This window comes from Strigops habroptila, chromosome 3, assembly GCF_004027225.2.
Source record: "Strigops habroptila isolate Jane chromosome 3, bStrHab1.2.pri, whole genome shotgun sequence".
Classification (NCBI taxonomy): Eukaryota; Metazoa; Chordata; class Aves; order Psittaciformes; family Psittacidae; genus Strigops; species Strigops habroptila.
Genome location: NC_044279.2, coordinates 81,466,052 through 81,482,700, shown reverse-complemented (window position 1 = coordinate 81,482,700; position 16,649 = coordinate 81,466,052). Strand labels below are relative to the sequence as shown.

General features: G+C 42.1%; 1 protein-coding gene across 3 annotated transcripts; it reads left to right on the top strand.

Moving 5' to 3' along the window:
* Positions 1-822: 822 nt before the first annotated feature.
* Positions 823-14,515, top strand: LOC115605688 (deoxycytidine kinase-like). Of its 3 annotated transcripts, none has more exons than XM_030480484.1 (7): positions 823-1,280; positions 4,192-4,310; positions 7,168-7,378; positions 7,948-8,095; positions 9,045-9,131; positions 9,638-9,736; positions 13,183-14,515. In XM_030480484.1, the coding sequence occupies exons 3-7, from the start codon at positions 7,230-7,232 to the stop codon at positions 13,324-13,326; spliced, it is 627 nt and encodes a 208-aa protein (XP_030336344.1). In that variant the 5' UTR covers positions 823-1,280; positions 4,192-4,310; positions 7,168-7,229; the 3' UTR covers positions 13,327-14,515. The 3 variants fall into 3 exon arrangements, with proteins under 3 accessions (XP_030336344.1, XP_030336346.1, XP_030336343.1); XM_030480486.1 differs by lacking the exon at positions 823-1,280 and adding an exon at positions 2,997-3,084 and having other exon boundaries at positions 7,188-7,378; XM_030480483.1 differs by lacking the exon at positions 823-1,280 and adding an exon at positions 2,997-3,084.
* The last annotated feature ends 2,134 nt before the right edge of the window (positions 14,516-16,649 follow it).

Genomic DNA, 16,649 nt, shown 5'->3' with positions numbered 1-16,649 from the left:
TCACCATCAGTGCAACAGGCATGATGATAAGTTAAGAACCTGCATAGAAGTACCATGTTTATTAACCAGCATTGCGTGATGAGGATTTTCTTTATTTTCCTCCCTAGCTACAAGTGTTCAAGGAAGGGCTGTGGGAAGGTATGGGATTAGGGGGGAGCAGGAAGTAGGGGGAGCAGGAAGAGCAGCCTTCCAGGCTTGATGTGCATGATTCACTTGTGTTAAGAAATGTCTTCTTGTTGTTGTCCCAACCCAGATATGAGTACCACTGGGCAGATGGGACCAACATACAGAACCAATTAAGTGCTCTGCACCAAAGTACATTGATTACCTGATGACTTGGCTCCAGGATCAGCTGGATGATGAAACGCTATTTCCTCCTAAAATAGGTAAGGTAAATAAGTAAAATTAAACAGTGTGTTTGGATTACTGTTGTACAGGAATATTCAAGTCTTACAGCATTGAAAGGTCTCCTAAACCACTGACGAGTAGGGCAAGTTTAAAAGATTACATTACATATATAAAGGCACTTTTATCACTTAAGATAAAATTGATGTGGTAGTACATGAACTCTGAACCATGTGCTAATACTCCTATTAAATATCTATCACAATTCTCAATGCAGGAAGTACTATTTCCATTTAATAACTGACTGTGTTGATCAAATCTGTTGGTTTTTCATTTTGAACATTAGATTTTTACCTTAGAAATAAACATATAGCCAGTAATTGGTACAAATTGGCAACTTTCTGATTCAGGGAAGATGTTTGGTCCTCACAAGGAACTCCTCCTAGGCCTTACCTCCAAAGAAGCTGAACCGCATCTTTGATCTTAAGTTAATGATTTATTTTCTTTTCAAGTGAAGATGAAAGATATATGTTTTTAAGAGGTTTCTTTCAGAAAAGCAGGAGGAAAATAATGATCAGCCACCAGTTTGGAAACAATAACAAGACGAAAACCCTGCTTCTAGAGGCATGAAGGACTGTTCCAAAGCTCCAGTGCACCATCACTCTTAGGTTTATGCTAATAGCAGACTGGCAGAAAATGCTGCAGTGGCAAAGCCTGGACTCTAAAAGCCTCCTACCAAATAACTTCTGCCTGAATAAGACTTCTCACCAGAGCTGCACGTATAAAACCCCATATGTATGTCTTTCTCCTCATCCTTGTTGCAGGAATTCAACCTTATTGATAGAAAAGAACTTTCACCTCTTCAAGAACTGATTGAAAAACTTACCACTAAGGACAGATAAAAGGAAGAGGATTTCTTGAAGTCACTTGTTTCTGTAAGCAAGTGTGTCGTATTTGGGTTTTGTTCATTTGGTTTTTAAAAAAACCAAAATAACCCCCTGAGCTGTTACTTCAAACAGCCAAATCCACTTTCTGGGCTTTTATTAGGGGAAATCTTTTCTCTGTTAGTGACATGTGGTAAATAGCTTTTTTTCTTTTTTTTTTTTAATTTTATTTTTCATCGTTGTTATTCATTGTGGAATTTTAGCAGTTGCTGAGCGTTTATAAAGGAAACATGCTTGGCTGGGGGACTGACTCTGCATTGTGTCAGTGGTAGCCCATTCTCATGAAGTCCCTAAAAGACTTGCTTACATTCTCTAAGTGCCTTGGCAGACTCACTTCTGAGGTGCAAAACACATACAATCCTAAATATTGCTGGAAACAGAAAATACGAACTAACACCCAGGACACCTACTTGTTTTAGGAAAAAATACATATGCTTACACTGAAAAAAAGCCGTAACTTGCTGAAATCAATGATCTCCAGCTTTTAATGCAAATATCTGTCAGATTTTTTTAGAGATTAACATAGAATTTTTCAGAAGTAGATTATTTCTCATAAAGAAAAGGGATGGTGAAATTCTGGTCGCTAAAGCGGAATGATGAAGGTGTGCCAAAATGACGAAGAACCTGTGCTTAGCAAGTAGTTACATGTCTGTTGCCATTGCTTTCGGCTTTTCATAGTTGCTTTTATTTTTTTAATAGGGAAGCATCAACTTGGGTCTGTCACTTTGGTGAAGTTTCCTTGCATTTGCCAAATGAACAGTTACTTTGCACAAATACAGTTAGGGAAATTAGTTAATATTAAGCAAAAAGCGCACTGGGGTAATAGTAAGAAAGATCTGGCTTGAAAATAGAATTATAGAATCATAGAACAGTTTGGGTTGGAAAGGACCTTAATATCATCCAGTTCCAACCCCCTGCCATGGGCAGGGACGCCTCACACTAGACCATATTGCTGAAGGCTCTGTCCAACCTGGCCTTGAACACTGCCAGGTACCTTTTCTTCTTCTTCCTCCCTTTTCTTTCTCCCCAAAGCCTCTTACAACGCTGCCAGCTGCAGCACTCCAGGTTTCCTACCCCCATGTGAGTCCCTCTGCCTTCTCCACTCGTGCCTGTACCTGTAAGTCACTTCTTGCCAGCACCTGGTGAGTGGTTTGTGCCATTGGCTTAGAAAAGTGGTGTAAAACCTCACATTTTATGTTAATCTGCATGTCTTGGGGCTGGGGGTGTTTGAGGGACCGTGCCAGGAGTGACTCGTACAGAGTTATACACCACAGCGTGTGCTGCTCACGACAGCCTGCACCCCTCCTATAGACAAGAGGGTTTTCCCCTGTTGAACTTGGACCCTCAGGAACAAAGATAGCGCTATGCTGGGATGGTATTTTGGGAGCGCATTGTCAAGTGCGGGTTCAGTGGGTGTTGGGGGGCTTCAACTCCAAATAAGCGCCTCGGTCCCTTTTCAACCCAACCTGCGCGTGACTTTTCACGTTTCTGCAAGACACTGAACTCGCGGCACCGCCGGGTCTCCCCCCTGCGCCTCCCGCGCTGGATGCGGCCACTTAGGTCGGAGGAAAGCGGCGCCTCCCGGGGCGGGGGGGACGACATCCCGCCTCCTTCTTCCCTCCGGTGGGACGGGGCCGGCGCCCGCCCATCGATGCGCTCCGCTTCTGCCGCGGATCCGCAGCGCCGGGCTCCACTGCCCGCCCTGCCGTGCGCTCCGCCTCCCTCCCTCCCTCCGTCCCTCCCTCCTCACCGGGCTCTTCCTCGCCTTTGCCCAGCGAAAAAGGCGATTCGTGAGGTAATGAGGCGTGAGTCAAGCCGGCGGGGTATGTGGTGCCGACAAGCCCGCCGGTAACGTTGATAACTTTGTGTTGGCACCGTAGGGATTAATGAATTGATGCTATAAAAATGGCGGGATGGGTGAGGGGAAACTTTCTACTTCAGGTTTTAGTTTATTCACCTCATTAAAGATGCGGTAGAGTCTTGGATGAGGCTTCTCTCACAGCTTTCCTGGCTGTAGGGTGGAACACCGGTGGCAGTGCAGGCTGTCAGGTCAAAGTTGTCATGTTCAGGACTCCTGACGAGCAGCAGAAGCCTGCTGTGAAGAGCAGGAGTTAGGGGCTGTTCATAATAAGACACCCTTCTCTGTTTGTTCTGGGGGGTTTGAGGGTCTTTGTTTTGGGTTTTGGGGGGATTTCTTTTTTTTTTTTCTTTGTTTTTCTGGCAAGAGTATGTGCTTAAAATCGAGGACCCGACTTGCAAGGCTGTCAGCTCATTTACTGATCCACGCTGTGGCAATTGATAGCGCCAGCTGATGGCCTCTGTCAGCTTTAACTGTCTCTCTTTAAAATATCCTGAGCTTTTTATTTTTTGGTTGATGGCAGATTAATGGCTTCTGTGCTGGAGGAAGTGATTAGTGACGCACTTTGGTATCTCCATTTGAGAAACCATCACTTTTGCTTTATGTTTCTTTCAACATTGCTTGCTTTTTTTGTGGGGTTTGTTTTAGATTCCTTAAAATAACTCGGAAGGCTGTAACTCCATGCCTGAGGCAGGACCACTCGGTATCCTTAGAAACTTGAGACTTGGTGTTCTAATTGCAAATGTAACTTTTTATAACGTAGATAATTGAGCTGGGCCGAGACATCTGTCGTTGTTGTTTTGTTGTTGGATTGGCTGATGGTGTGGTATAAAACAAAAACCCGATGCTCACTGAATTGATGATCTGTGGTACTGGATGGTCTCTGATGCTTGACATCAAGTGAACAGTGAATGCATGTGGGAGACTTCTTTATGGGACTTGAAACTGGAGTTGCATAGTGGTTAAATAATGCCACTCTTCCCTGTGAAACTGGTTAAAAGTATGGGTTTTAACTGCTGCTCTTCCTGGATGCTTTGTCTACAGCTGCAGGGAAATCGACATTTGTGAAGATTCTCAAACAAGATGATGAGGAGTGGGAAGTTGTTCCTGAGCCTGTAGTGAGATGGTGCAATGCTCAGTCCAACTCTGAAGAGGATTGTGAGGTATGGCACAAGAAGCTGAGGTTTCTTTTCAAAAACTTTTTAAAAACAAAAAAAAACCAAACCCCAGTCAAATGTTCTCCTAATTTCCAAAGACCAGTACATGCGATAGACAAAGTCTGTTAGAAAATGTATGTGATATCAACATTTTTCCTGATTCTTATCTCAGTATTTGAGTTCCTGTTTTCCAGTTTGCTTGGTGAATTGTAGAATAAATGTTATTCATTGTCAGGATGTAAATGATAAAAGCTGTAAAAGCCTGTTCTGTTTTATGTATAAAAGCAAGGGATGGAAAAAAAGAGAGGACTAAAGTTACTTTTATCAACTGTGAATAAGCAGAGGGTTCTCCAGGTGCCCTGGAACGTGTCCCTTAAAATATCTAGGAAATAATGAACTACTACTAAATGGTTTATAGTGGTGTTTTTTCAGTCAGCTGCCTGTAATTTGGTTGGCAATCCAGCTCCTACCAAGTGGCCACAGTCCTGGCTGTGTGGAGCTTTTGAGGAACTGTAGAAGATTTTTCTTTTTTAGCTCTGGCAAAAAGTACAACGTGTTTTGGTGAACTAAATGGAAGCTTTTGATGCAGGTGTGACATCCTGTGGTGTGGAATATCCCATTGGCAGCTGGGGTCAGCTCTCCTGGCTCTGTTCCTACCAGCTTCCTGCCCACCCCAGCCCACTTTCTGGGGGGCAGAGTGGGAAAGGGAGAAAGCTCTGAGGCTGTGCAATAGCGAAAACACTGGTGGGTTATTAACACTGTTTTGGCCGCAAACACAAACCATGTGACTGTATGGGCTGTTGTGAGGAAGGTTAACTCCATCCCGGTCAGGTCTAGCAAGTGTAACAGAAAATTTCAAATCCATCGTAGCCATCCCTGAAGTTGGACTTGTTAAATTGCTCTTTTCTCCTCTTGCTTCGGCTCATTTGCAGAAACAGGACATTATATATGATTCCTAAAATTAGTCGGGAGACACAAAAAGGTTCCTAAGGACAAGACAGTACTCGATGTTAAGCTGTTTGTGGCTGTGTCTGTGGGTGTCTCTTACAGTCTTGTCTCCCTTGTCAATAGCCTGTAATGTTCTTGCTGTTGGCTCATTCACACACTACCAGCAGCAGCTGCTGTAGAACAGCACAGGTCTGCACACCAACTTGGTTGTATGAATATTGTACAGCCTAAACAACAGGCTTTTGTTTTTAACTCTTTTCCTTCCCTTTCCTGACAAAAGTGATTAGCATTCAAGATCAGATTCAAGGATGGAGAGAGGAGGTGGTTGGTCTCTTTTTCGAAGTAACAAGTGGTAGGACAAGAGCAAACAGCCTCAAGCTGCACCAGGGGAGGTTTAGACTGGATATTAGGAAAAATTTCTTCACAGAGAGGGTGGTCAGGCATTGGAACAGGCTGCCCAGGGCAGTGGTGGAATCACCATCCCTGGAAGTTTCGAAGAATGTGTAGATGAGGCCCTTAGTGACATGGGTTAGTGGTGGCTTGGCAGTCCTGGGGTAAAGGTTGGACTTGGTGATCTTAAAGGTCTTTTCCAACTTACTTGATTCTATGATCATATCATCTTGATTATTGCTTTTTTAATCTAGTTTAATACTAGAAAGTAGACATTTGCTTTTCCATCTTTAATAAAGCTGGTACTTTCATTGTCTCACAGTGCCAAGGCAAAAAAACAGAAGTAAAAAGATTTGGGAAGTTCATTTTTACATGGGTGTGTTCATAGGAAGAGATTATGAAAGTCGCACCTGAAATACTTCAGATGTCCTAGTACCGTGCTTTTTATACAAACTTTTTCAAGGATATTGGAATCTTTTCCAGGGGACACTTCTATATCTTTTATTTCTTGCTGCTGAAACTAATAAGGGTCCTATGTCTTGTGAGAGGTCACTGTAGCTGCATCTTCTCTGCTTCGTGATGGAGTAGGGAGGCATATTCTGGTTAGTGGAATCAGGCTGTGTTCCCTGACTGTACCAGACTTCTGTCCTAATCCAGCTGGGACTCTTCCAAGCAGTTCCCAGGCAGGTTTGGGCAGTAGAATAGCGCAGGGCTCTGCTGACAGTGAACTGCACACAGTTGTGTCCTTTCGGAGGTTTCGGAGGGGCTGTGCTGTGGACAGTTTTCTGGGGTGCTGCTTGGCCAGTGTCAGAGCATGGTGCTGGGCATGTTTGGTTTAATAGCTCAGGTATCGTTGCAGGGAATTAGAGGTGAGTATGAAACCTGGAATTCCAGAATCTTTTGAAAATATGTCAGTGTTTGGATTTAGTGTTACTGTAACAAAAAGATTCAGACAGAAGCAGTCGTCTTTGGTAGGCTGGGTTTTCTAGTACCCTGAGTCACAAAGCCTTCTGTTTCCATGAGTTTTAGTGGCTCTCTCAAGGTGTTGGATCTTCCTCATCGGCTGAGGAAAATCTTTGCTTTGGAGTCTGCTCTGAACCTCCCAGGTAAGGTGAGAGGTCCGAAGATGCTGCGTCAGAAGCTGTTACCATAGGAACAACTGTAATTAATAGATGGAAAACCAAAATAAGGCCAGCTTTAAGCTCACAATTGTCAGAGTAAAAGGGACATGGATTTTTCTACATGTTGTTGACTCTTTGTACTGATAGGTTGTTGTTCTTTTATTAAAGCTTGTAAATGGCGACCAAAGTGGTTTGGTACTTGAACACCTGGGCATTGTGAATTGCAGAGAGTTGCTCATTCAGCTCGGCACCATAGGAGGAATAACATTTCTGACAGTTATGCCTTGTATTACAAAGAGAGTTGAGAGGCAAATTAAGCAGCTGTAAACTTGAAATAAAGGCTGAACAGCTTGAATGTTGTAGAGCAATTCTGTCATGTTCATCATCCACCTTCTCCACTTAAGGGATCTCTGTTGACAATCAGGATCTGACCACATCACAGAAGAGTGGCGGAAATGTGCTTCAGATGATGTATGAGAAGCCCGAGAGGTGGTCTTTCACTTTCCAGACATACGCGTGCCTGAGCAGGATCCGGGCTCAGCTCAGGTCCCTCGATGGCAAGCTTAGGGAGGTGGAGAATCCTGTTTTCTTTGAGCGATCTATCTACAGTGACAGGTATGTTGGACTGGGGTCCTTCAAGTGAAGATCAAAATTCTCCTAAGTAAAACTACTGGTTAGCGGGTTTATAGTTTTGTTGTATATCCTCAATTAACAGGATTTGTAGTTTCTCATTCTTTGTGGGTAGGTTTTTTATGCTTTGTGCATGCACGTTTCCCTTCCAAAAAAAGAGAGGAGCAGGCATCAAGAAGAGTCAGAAATAATTTCTTCTTTTGTCACTTGGCCTTGTTTTCTCTCTTTTATGGTCCTTGATTACAGGTGTAGCTATTTCCTAATGCTGTACCCTGTGTCTGGGTTCGGGAGGTTAGATTTGATCATTAAGAAGGTTAGATTTGATATCTGAGCTGCCAGTGTTACTGCTTCTTGAGGACGCATCTCTGGCCAACTGCAATGGACATAGAGAATGAGGATACCAGCTGTTTATTTCTACTCCAAATATACCTCAAAGAAGTTGCAGAATTACTGTGCTCCGCTGCTTTTCTCCTTACAGTGCAGTACTTCAGGCAAACAAAGCGAGAACTGTGTTCAAGCTAACTTCTGTTTCCATAACTACTTTGTGTTCACAGGTACATCTTCGCAGCTAATTTATACGAGTCTGATTGCATGAATGAAACTGAGTGGACTATTTACCAAGACTGGCACAACTGGCTGAATCAGCAGTTTGGTCAGAGACTGGCACTGGATGGCATCATTTATCTCAGAGCCACTCCCAAGGTGTGACCTCACAGAGAACGAGAGTGCATGTTCTGTGCCTTGCCTGTAAAAATTTGATCTTTTTTTATGCTTCCATAGTATTTTATTTTTTAAGTATAAGGTTTAACTATGATTTTAGACTTTTTTTTATGATAACAGAATAGTGTGCTTGCAGTCAACTCCAGTAAGGTCACAGTTGTGTGTCACTGTGTGTCACTGTGTCTTTGTTTTAGGGATTGCTTTGGCTGTCACAGGCAAAGAAACAGTTGAAAAATGCTTGTTGAAATGTGATGTTCTTAAAATCTTGAGCTACTCTTACCTTTTGCTGTAACAGTCCTAATGATTCCAGTTCAGTTCAGGTTGCAGTATTCCCCTGAAGGGTACAATGCTTAGTTATGACTAATCAGTCTGGAAATACTTAAAGAAAAGAATGTTCTTTCAAACGTAGCCTCTGTATTTTTTAATAAAATGTGATGATAATGGTTTTCTAATTATAAAAACAGAATGTATGGCAAGAGCAAACCAGAAAATACCACTGGAATTGAAACCTACAGTTTTTCTGAGGGCTTTTTTGCTAGGCTTGCTATTGAGGTCTTTCCCCCTCCCCCCCACCCCCAAGTCAAGAACATATATTTAAATTGGAAAGTACAACAGTTTTAAACAATTTTGATTGGCATCTTATTGAGGCTCTGGATGTGTTCAGGACAAGAACAAATGATTTACTACATGGGAAAACCAGGTTCCTAAGAGCCAGAAATATATAATGAGATTTTGAAATGCCTGTCTGTGCTCTTTGCGTGCAATACACGGGTGCCCCTTCTTTTAATAAAGAGCTTATTCGAGACTTTCCTTGTAGTGGAGAAATAACATGATACATTTCCTTGGGGTCCTGCTTTGATTTTGTGTGTAGTCTGTGGGTGCCCCTTTTTTTTTTTTTTTTTTTTTTTTAATTATTATCTTCTACCTTTAGAAATGCTTAAATAGGATTTACTTGCGTGGAAGAGATGAAGAGCAAGAAATTCCCGTAGAATATCTGGAAAAGCTTCACCACAAACATGTAAGTTGGCTTCAGCATAGGACACTGCGATAGGATTAGTTTAATGGTTACTTAAAGATGGATTGATCTTTGTAACGATATTCCATAATGCTTTTTCAACCAGTGAAACTTGAGCTTTTTGTATGATACATAAAGTTAAACTCCTGGAATGCTCCTGTCTGTAGTTCTTTAGTAGTACTGGCTTGACAGCATGTTAATTATCACTAGGACATGCAACGTGCCGTGAGTTCTCTTCACAGAGAGCTCTGAATAGCAAAGGATTCAGCTGAGCTAATTTAATACACAGTTGAATTTAACTTTAGGTGCTGGGAAGAGAATGTTTGAGAATCAGTAACATATCCTAGGTGCCACTGTAAATTCAAGCTGCTTTATATTCAGAGTTCGTGGCTGTAGTTTATATGTGCAGTTCTCATTGGATTCTTAACAAGGAAAATGCTGTCAGAGACTTAAATGATGGGTGCTTGTTTTAAGCTACTAACATTTTCTGTGTTCCTATCTCAATACAGAACGGATTTCGAATATCTCCAAGAATACCTGTCTTAACGTTAGATGTTAATGAAGACTTCAAAAGCAAAAAGGACAGATATGATCACATGACTGAAAAGGTAAGATTTCATAAGCAGAACAAACTGATGAGTGAGGTTTGTTGCCAGCATGTCAAAAGGAATTCAGGATGCTTCTTGCATCCCAATGTGTAGCACTGTTTGAAGTCAGACTAGACTTAGAACCTGTGGTTCTTCATGGTATTTCCTACATAAAATTTCCATTAAAAAAAAAAAAGGAAAAGACAAAGGGAAGGAAATGTTCCAGGCATATTAGGCATATTTGAGAAGACTTTGACTAGTAGCTTTGTTTGTAAATGGAATTTCTAGTTTAAATATCCGTCAACTGTTTGAAAGTCTTCCTTGTGTTAGGTGTGAAAGTGTCTCACCTACAGGATTAGTGAATACAAGAACTTTGGTGCCAGGTACTGTGAAAGTACCGTACAAAACCAGTGCAAGGGAAAAGTGAAGGATGAGTTTTCTGAACCCACAGCTGAATTCTGATCTGAAGCAGTGAGCCAGTGGCAAATGATTTTAGGTTCTGTAGATCTCTCTAGCTAAACAAACGAGAGTATGGGCTGCCCCTGACCTGGTTCACATGTCACAGCTGATGCAGCCAGGAATCCTTTGCTCTAAAAATACACTTCAGTGTATAACCAGCTATCTAAAATAGTGAAGTCATGGAGTTACATTCAGATAATGAGCAGTCTTACAGCCTGCTGCAATATTTTTACCTTTCTTTATTAAATTAGCACTATCAAAAAAGTTTTTCCCTTCAGTTGTGTTCATGAAAGGGTTAATCAGAATCCTCAAAAGCAGGGTCTGAAACTTGAGGCAGTACTTTTCAAATGTAGCTTTCTACTTTTTTTTTTGTATTCAATGCAGAATATTCATCGGAAGCATTTTTTAGTTTTGTTTGAAGGCATGGAAAAAATACTGTCTATTTGATATAAAAAGAATTCAAGTTGAGGTTTCTGCTTGCATTAAGAAAATGTAACCGTTAGTATGAAAGGTGTAATGGATATTTTAAAGCTAGACCAAACAATCAGCATTTTAACTGTTTGGGTATTTGGTATTTGAATCTTGGTGGGATTCAGCTGAGGACAACTTGACTTTTATTTGAGTAGTCGCAATGAGTTACAGACCTGAGCAGTGGTATGTGCACATATTTCTGCTCTTTGGAAATAAATTGTTTACCTCACAAGAAGAGCAGCTTTGTCCTTTGATCTCAGTTGATCCTCTGAGAAGCGGAACTGTTCATCTGATTAAAACCAGTCTTCATGGTATTTGCTCTTTTAAAGCTTGATACTTGATGGAATGACTGGACATTGCAGCTGTGGAGTGAAAATGCTTCCCATCTGCACCACGAGATAAGGCCAAACCCAGGCATCTATGTAGGGTTTCCAGAAGAGTTTACTCGTGCAGGACTGTCAGATTATCTGGGAACAGCCTAAGCCCTTTTTTGGCATTTCAAAGTGGAGTCTCAGAACTGCTACTTCATGAGGCTGGGTGTTTGGGCCTTCAGTGTATGCTCATGTCCAGTGGGGCTCCAAAACTTGTCTGCTTCTTTCTCACCTCTGCTGTGATGCTAGCATGCAGAGACCCATCCTGACACTATGCCTAGTGCTAAGGTTCATCGTGCACTACTGCTGTTGGTCCTTCCTGAAGTGGAGGGTGGCTTTTGCATAATACCTTCCCGGTTAGAGGCTGGCACAATTATATGTTCCCTTCTCTCCAGGAAGGGATTCTGACCTCTTATTTTTTCTGCCTCCTTGAGCCCTCAGCTAGGAAAGGAAGGGTCACAGGTGGAGAACATGATCCGAGATCTGTTTCCATTTCACATGAAGAATTTGGACAAAACATTTGCAGATGTGTTCTGTGTATGAGAGCCTCTGCCAAAGGAATAATACCATGTTCTCTAGTACATTGTTGATTCCTTTCTAGGCAGTAGTCTAGTTTGTGGGGACAGAGAGGAGAATGCTCCCAGTTCAGGCTGTATTGCAGCTAGTTGCTAGGATGCTCTTGAAACTGGGAGATGAGAGTTGTGTGCTCAGGCCCGGTATTCCTTGGGCCTTATATTTTAAAAAAGGTGGCCTGGCCCTTGCTGCCCTGAGGCTTTAAAGTGAGGAGGGATAATTACGTTTGGGGAGGAGGCACAATAGGGCAAGAAGTGTGTTCTCAGCATGTTGTCTTCCTGCCACCTTTGATAGTGACCTGAATTTAAGATGTTGTCAGAAGTGACCGCACTTAGGAGTGTTATGGTAGCACGCTGCCTGGTTTGGATCCAGTTCTCATGCCATTGCATGGATTATTTGAGGCGCCATGCTGTCTTGGTGCTCTCTGTGGGGTCGGGATTTCTGACTCTGGGTTCTAGATAGCTTTCTATGAGCCACTATTAATTTTTAGGTAGCTGTAGCCATTTGAGCCACTCTTCTGGAGTATGGAGTTCTACTGGAAATGGAGTTCAACAGTACCTGAACTCTTTATGGCTGTTCCACAGCATCAAATTTTTTGCAGAAACTATGGTTTTGCTGGGTAATGTTTTATTCATAGAATCATAGAATCATAGAATCGTAAGGGTTGGAAAGGACCTTAAGATCATCTAGTTCCAACCCCCCTGCCATGGGCAGGGACACCTTGCCCTAAACCACGTGGCTCAAGGCTCTGTCCAACCTGGCCTTGAACACCGCCAGGGATGGAGCATCCACAACCTCCCTGGGCAACCCATTCCAGTGCTTCACCACCCTCACTGTAAAGAACTTCTTCCTTATATCTAATCTAAACTTCCCCTGTTTAAGTTTGAACCCATTACCCCTTGTCCTACCACTACAGTCCCTAAGGAAGAGTCCCTCCCCAGCATCCTTGTAGACCCCCTTCAGATACTGGAAGGCTGCTATGAGGTCACCACGCAGCCTTCTCTTCTCCAGGCTGAACAGCCCCAACTCTCTCAGCCTGTCTTCATATGGGAGGTGCTCCAGCCCTCTTATCATCCTCGTGGCCCTCCTCTGGACTCGCTCCAACAGCTCCATGTCCTTTTTATGTTGAGGACACCAGTATTATTTACTTGCCATCCTCAAATTCCAAGGAACATAGTAATTAGATATGTTGAGTTGTTCATTGACATGAAATGTGAGCAGTGTTCTGGCAGTGGGTGTGACTTGGTGTTTTCCAAATGCCAGTGTTTTGAGGTGCTCATTATTCTCCTCGTGCTTAGGTTAAACCTGCTTTAAAGATAAATCATTTGCAATGTTGGGCCATAGTTTAGGACCACGGGAGGAATGGGCGTCATTCCACTGAGTGTGTCTCTGCACCTGCTAAATTACAAGTATCATGGCTGAAAAGTTCTTGGTGGACAAGAAATGGCATAGCTGAGCCTCAGATTGTTTTTCCCAGTTCCTGTTTCTGTAGGTTGTAGTAAAGCATAAAGCACTGGGGAGGTAAATGTAGTTGCTGTATATTTCTGTTGATGAATACTTAGTTTGCTTGACCATGTTTGTTTCTTTTTGCAGGTCAAAGAATTTTTGAGCCTGTTAAAATCCTCTTTGAAGCGCAGACAGAGTCAAACTGTTCCAAACATCTGCGCGGTCAAAGTCGGAAGTGCAGCTTTTGCTTTTATAGAAGGCCTCTGGAGAGGCAGGACTCAATCCTGTTGATTCAGTTATGAGGAACAAACAAGCTTTGTGAATAGGGAATTATTAAATAAATCACTAGGTCTGTTCAGTATTACATGAAGTAACACACACAAATTCTGAAGATACTCGAATTCCAAGAGTTCCCAAATGTTGTGCTTGTTTCTAATCAGACCAGTAAGTTCTTCTGGAGTATTTTATTGTATCTTTTAAAATTTATTTTGTGCCCAGTAGTTATTTAATGTTCAAGAAGGTTTTTAGATCTCTTGACTGAGTTTTTAGTGGAATCGACTTGTAATAGATGTCTCATCATTCTGAGGAAGGAAATGTAAACCCCATTTTTGCTGCTGAGGGAATTTTAGTATAACCTGGAGTTTTATATTGTAAGACATTAAAAAAATGTCATCTGACAGTTTTGATAGATGAAGTTCTGCACAGAATGCACTGAAACAAACCAAATCCAAATATGGCTGAAATGCTGTAGGTATTGAATGAGGTCTTGATTGTGCACTGCAAATGAGGATATTGAGAGGCTTCCATCATCCAGCATGTTTGGTCTCTACTCCCCCCCCTCCCCCCCCCAGGCTCTTAATACAACAGAGATGCTTTTGTTGTTGTAAAGTCCTCCTCTCCTGTGGAGGAGTATGTTTGCTTGATGGGTACCGTAAAAGGGAGAACATTTTGCCAAGGGCCTCCATCATCCATCATCCAAATGACATGTTTCTAACCCTTCCCTTAATCACGTTTTGAATGTCAGAGGTGGCTTCCTGCTTTTCTCCCAGCTTCTCCATTTGTTCATTGGGCCTTCTGTGTGCTTACACAAGATTCGGCGATACTGGCAGTAGGCTGTCCCTGTCCTTTCTCATCCCCATGAAGTAAGAAGGGGAGACCTTTGTGGAGCAGCTACTGCTCTAGTGCATCATGTTTTATTGACTGAGCCACTTTTGTTTCAGGTGCAGAAAAGACAAACTGTACAGGGTACACATCTCAACACAGTGTTTTATGAGCTGCTTTGTTCTGCTTTAAACATTTCTGAATGATGGCACAACTGGGTTTTGAATGCCAAAGTTTATTGTAAAGCATTTTATTGTCTGCTGTGGTGCCTGTGTTACCTGCAAATTTGAGATGTGGTCTCTTCCTTTGTGGTTGGTATTGTGCTGGTGTGCTCTATCCCTTGACTGAAAAATAAAGGTGGTTGGAAAGACTTTTTCAATGTTTGATAATATTGGCTCCCTTGTCTCATAAAAGAAATGATGTTGTAGATTGGGATGTAATACTGGTACAGCAAAGGAATTTGGTACATACCTTTGCTTGGTACAGCAAAGGAATTTGGGAGTATGTGTTCTCAGTGTATTGGGTGTCCCAAGTCCTCTAAGATTTCTGAGACACTATGACTGGCTTCAGATTTTTTTTCTTATGTGGAAAATGTGTTTATGGGATAGAGACACAGGATTATGTGAAATGTGTCATGTGTATAACTTACTGATCAGTGAAAATGGTTGTGTAGTATTTATGTTACTGTGGAATGTAGCAATAGTATGGTAGAAAGTCTCTTGTTTTGGACTTCCAGATTGCCTAGGAAAAGGAAAGCTTTTAAGATCTTTGCTCCAGAAATGAAGTGAGGTGGAATGGATGAAGATTCAGTTCAGATTTTCTTTGAAGCACATAGCAGAAGCCTTTAAAACATTCTTGGCAACAGTCTGAGCAGTAGCAACTTACTTTGGCTAACAGTGCACTTATTCCTACAGTTTCAGCTGTCAAAATTGTGGATTTAATTACAGAATTGGAATGACAGTGCTCATTGACAGGAGTAACCAAGCCTGAGCTCTAATAAAGACTTCTTTCTGAACCCATCACAGAGCACACAGAAATTCTGTGGCAGGTTATCTGCATCCTGTTCCAGAAAGCCTTGCAAAATCTGACTGCCAGGTTTGGGTTTGAAGGAGCAAAGCCATGACCAATTATTAGACTGGGTTTAATTGCTGTGGGAAAAAAAGCCACCAACCAACCCAAACCACAGACCCCACTCTCCCCCAAGCTTCTCAGGGCTTTGAAAGTAGCTGGGCTGAACTCTGTGGAGCTGCAGTTATTTGGATGTAGGGCAGACACAGCATCAACAGCCGTGGAGATGTCCTCCTGTTCTGCCTGTGCATCAGCCGATAGCTTGCAGCTCTGACACTACCTCAGACTTCAAATTTGTCAGTATTCTTTTCTTTGCTTAAACCTATTCCCAGGCTAGCAGAAAACAGGATTGTTGTGTTGCTTTTTTGCCTATTTGGAAGATTTCTGAACTGGTATCTACTGTTTGGTGATGATGTTTTCTCAGTCTTTGAGTGCTGTGTCCCTTTCTTTTCCCCTGGGTATGAGAGACTTTGATGCAACTTGCTAGAAGTCCTTGCTTGTTTTAATCAAGTGTCCTCACAATCAGGAAACAAAGTTGGTATGTGGGTTTTGTTATGTTTTTCTCAGTTAGGATACAGATTAAAATACTGATTGATAGTGTTTAATTGCTGTGGAAGTATATGTGTGAGCAAGGGACATAATATTGCCTCATTTTATTTTCAGTCCTTGTAGTTGTTTTCTGCATAGTGATAGATTTTAAGTTCTCTTACTTCTTAGTATAAATGCTTCTTAGAACAGCAACCAATTTTGCAGGTAAAACTTAATTTTCTATAATTTTGTGCTTGTTACTTATTTCTACGGTCTTCTATTAATTTAAGCTTCCCAATAGTGGAATTGGATTAAGAGGTGATTAATATTGAGATTATTCTGTTCTTTTCTTAGCAATTGAAGACTCCAAGAACCTATTTGTCAAATAAAAACGATGCAGGAAAAACTGACTGTAAACTGTTAAGCATGGACTGGGGAAGTATGTACGCAGTAATAATTAAATCCTATCTTAGCAATTGCACACTGTTTCCTATTGGCAGGAGGTTTCAGCATAGCTAGGTGTAGGGATTCAAAGGGTGCTTTCCCAGCTCCCATTTAGACTCATTGCATGACCGTGAGTAAATCACTCTTTGCCTCTTTAACCTTTAAAATATTGATGTCTCCTGTTACCTTCAGAAGGCTGGGAGGATTCATTAGTTCTATTGATGTGCTGTTTTGTAGGTCTGAAGATTAGGCGTTAGGGAAAAAAGTGTTCATTATGAGGGTGGTGAGGCACTGGCATAGGTTGGCTGCTCCATCCTGGCAGTGTTCAAGGCCAGGTTGGACGGGGCTTGGAGCAACCTGGACTAGTGGAAGGTGTCCCCCCTGCCAATGGCAAGGGGTTGGAACTAAATAAGCTTTAAGGTCCCTTCCAGCCTCAACCCTGGTTTTAGATTTCTCACTGGGATGTTTTGATG

Coding starts and splice junctions, on each gene's coding strand:
- LOC115605688 (XM_030480484.1), top strand. CDS start 7,230: ATGATGTATGAGAAGCCCGAGAGGTGGTCTTTCACTTTCCAGACATAC. Junction 8,096..9,044: donor ATCTCAGAGCCACTCCCAAG/GTGTGACCTCAC, acceptor TTCTACCTTTAG/AAATGCTTAAATAGGATTTA. Junction 9,132..9,637: donor AAAAGCTTCACCACAAACAT/GTAAGTTGGCTT, acceptor ATCTCAATACAG/AACGGATTTCGAATATCTCC.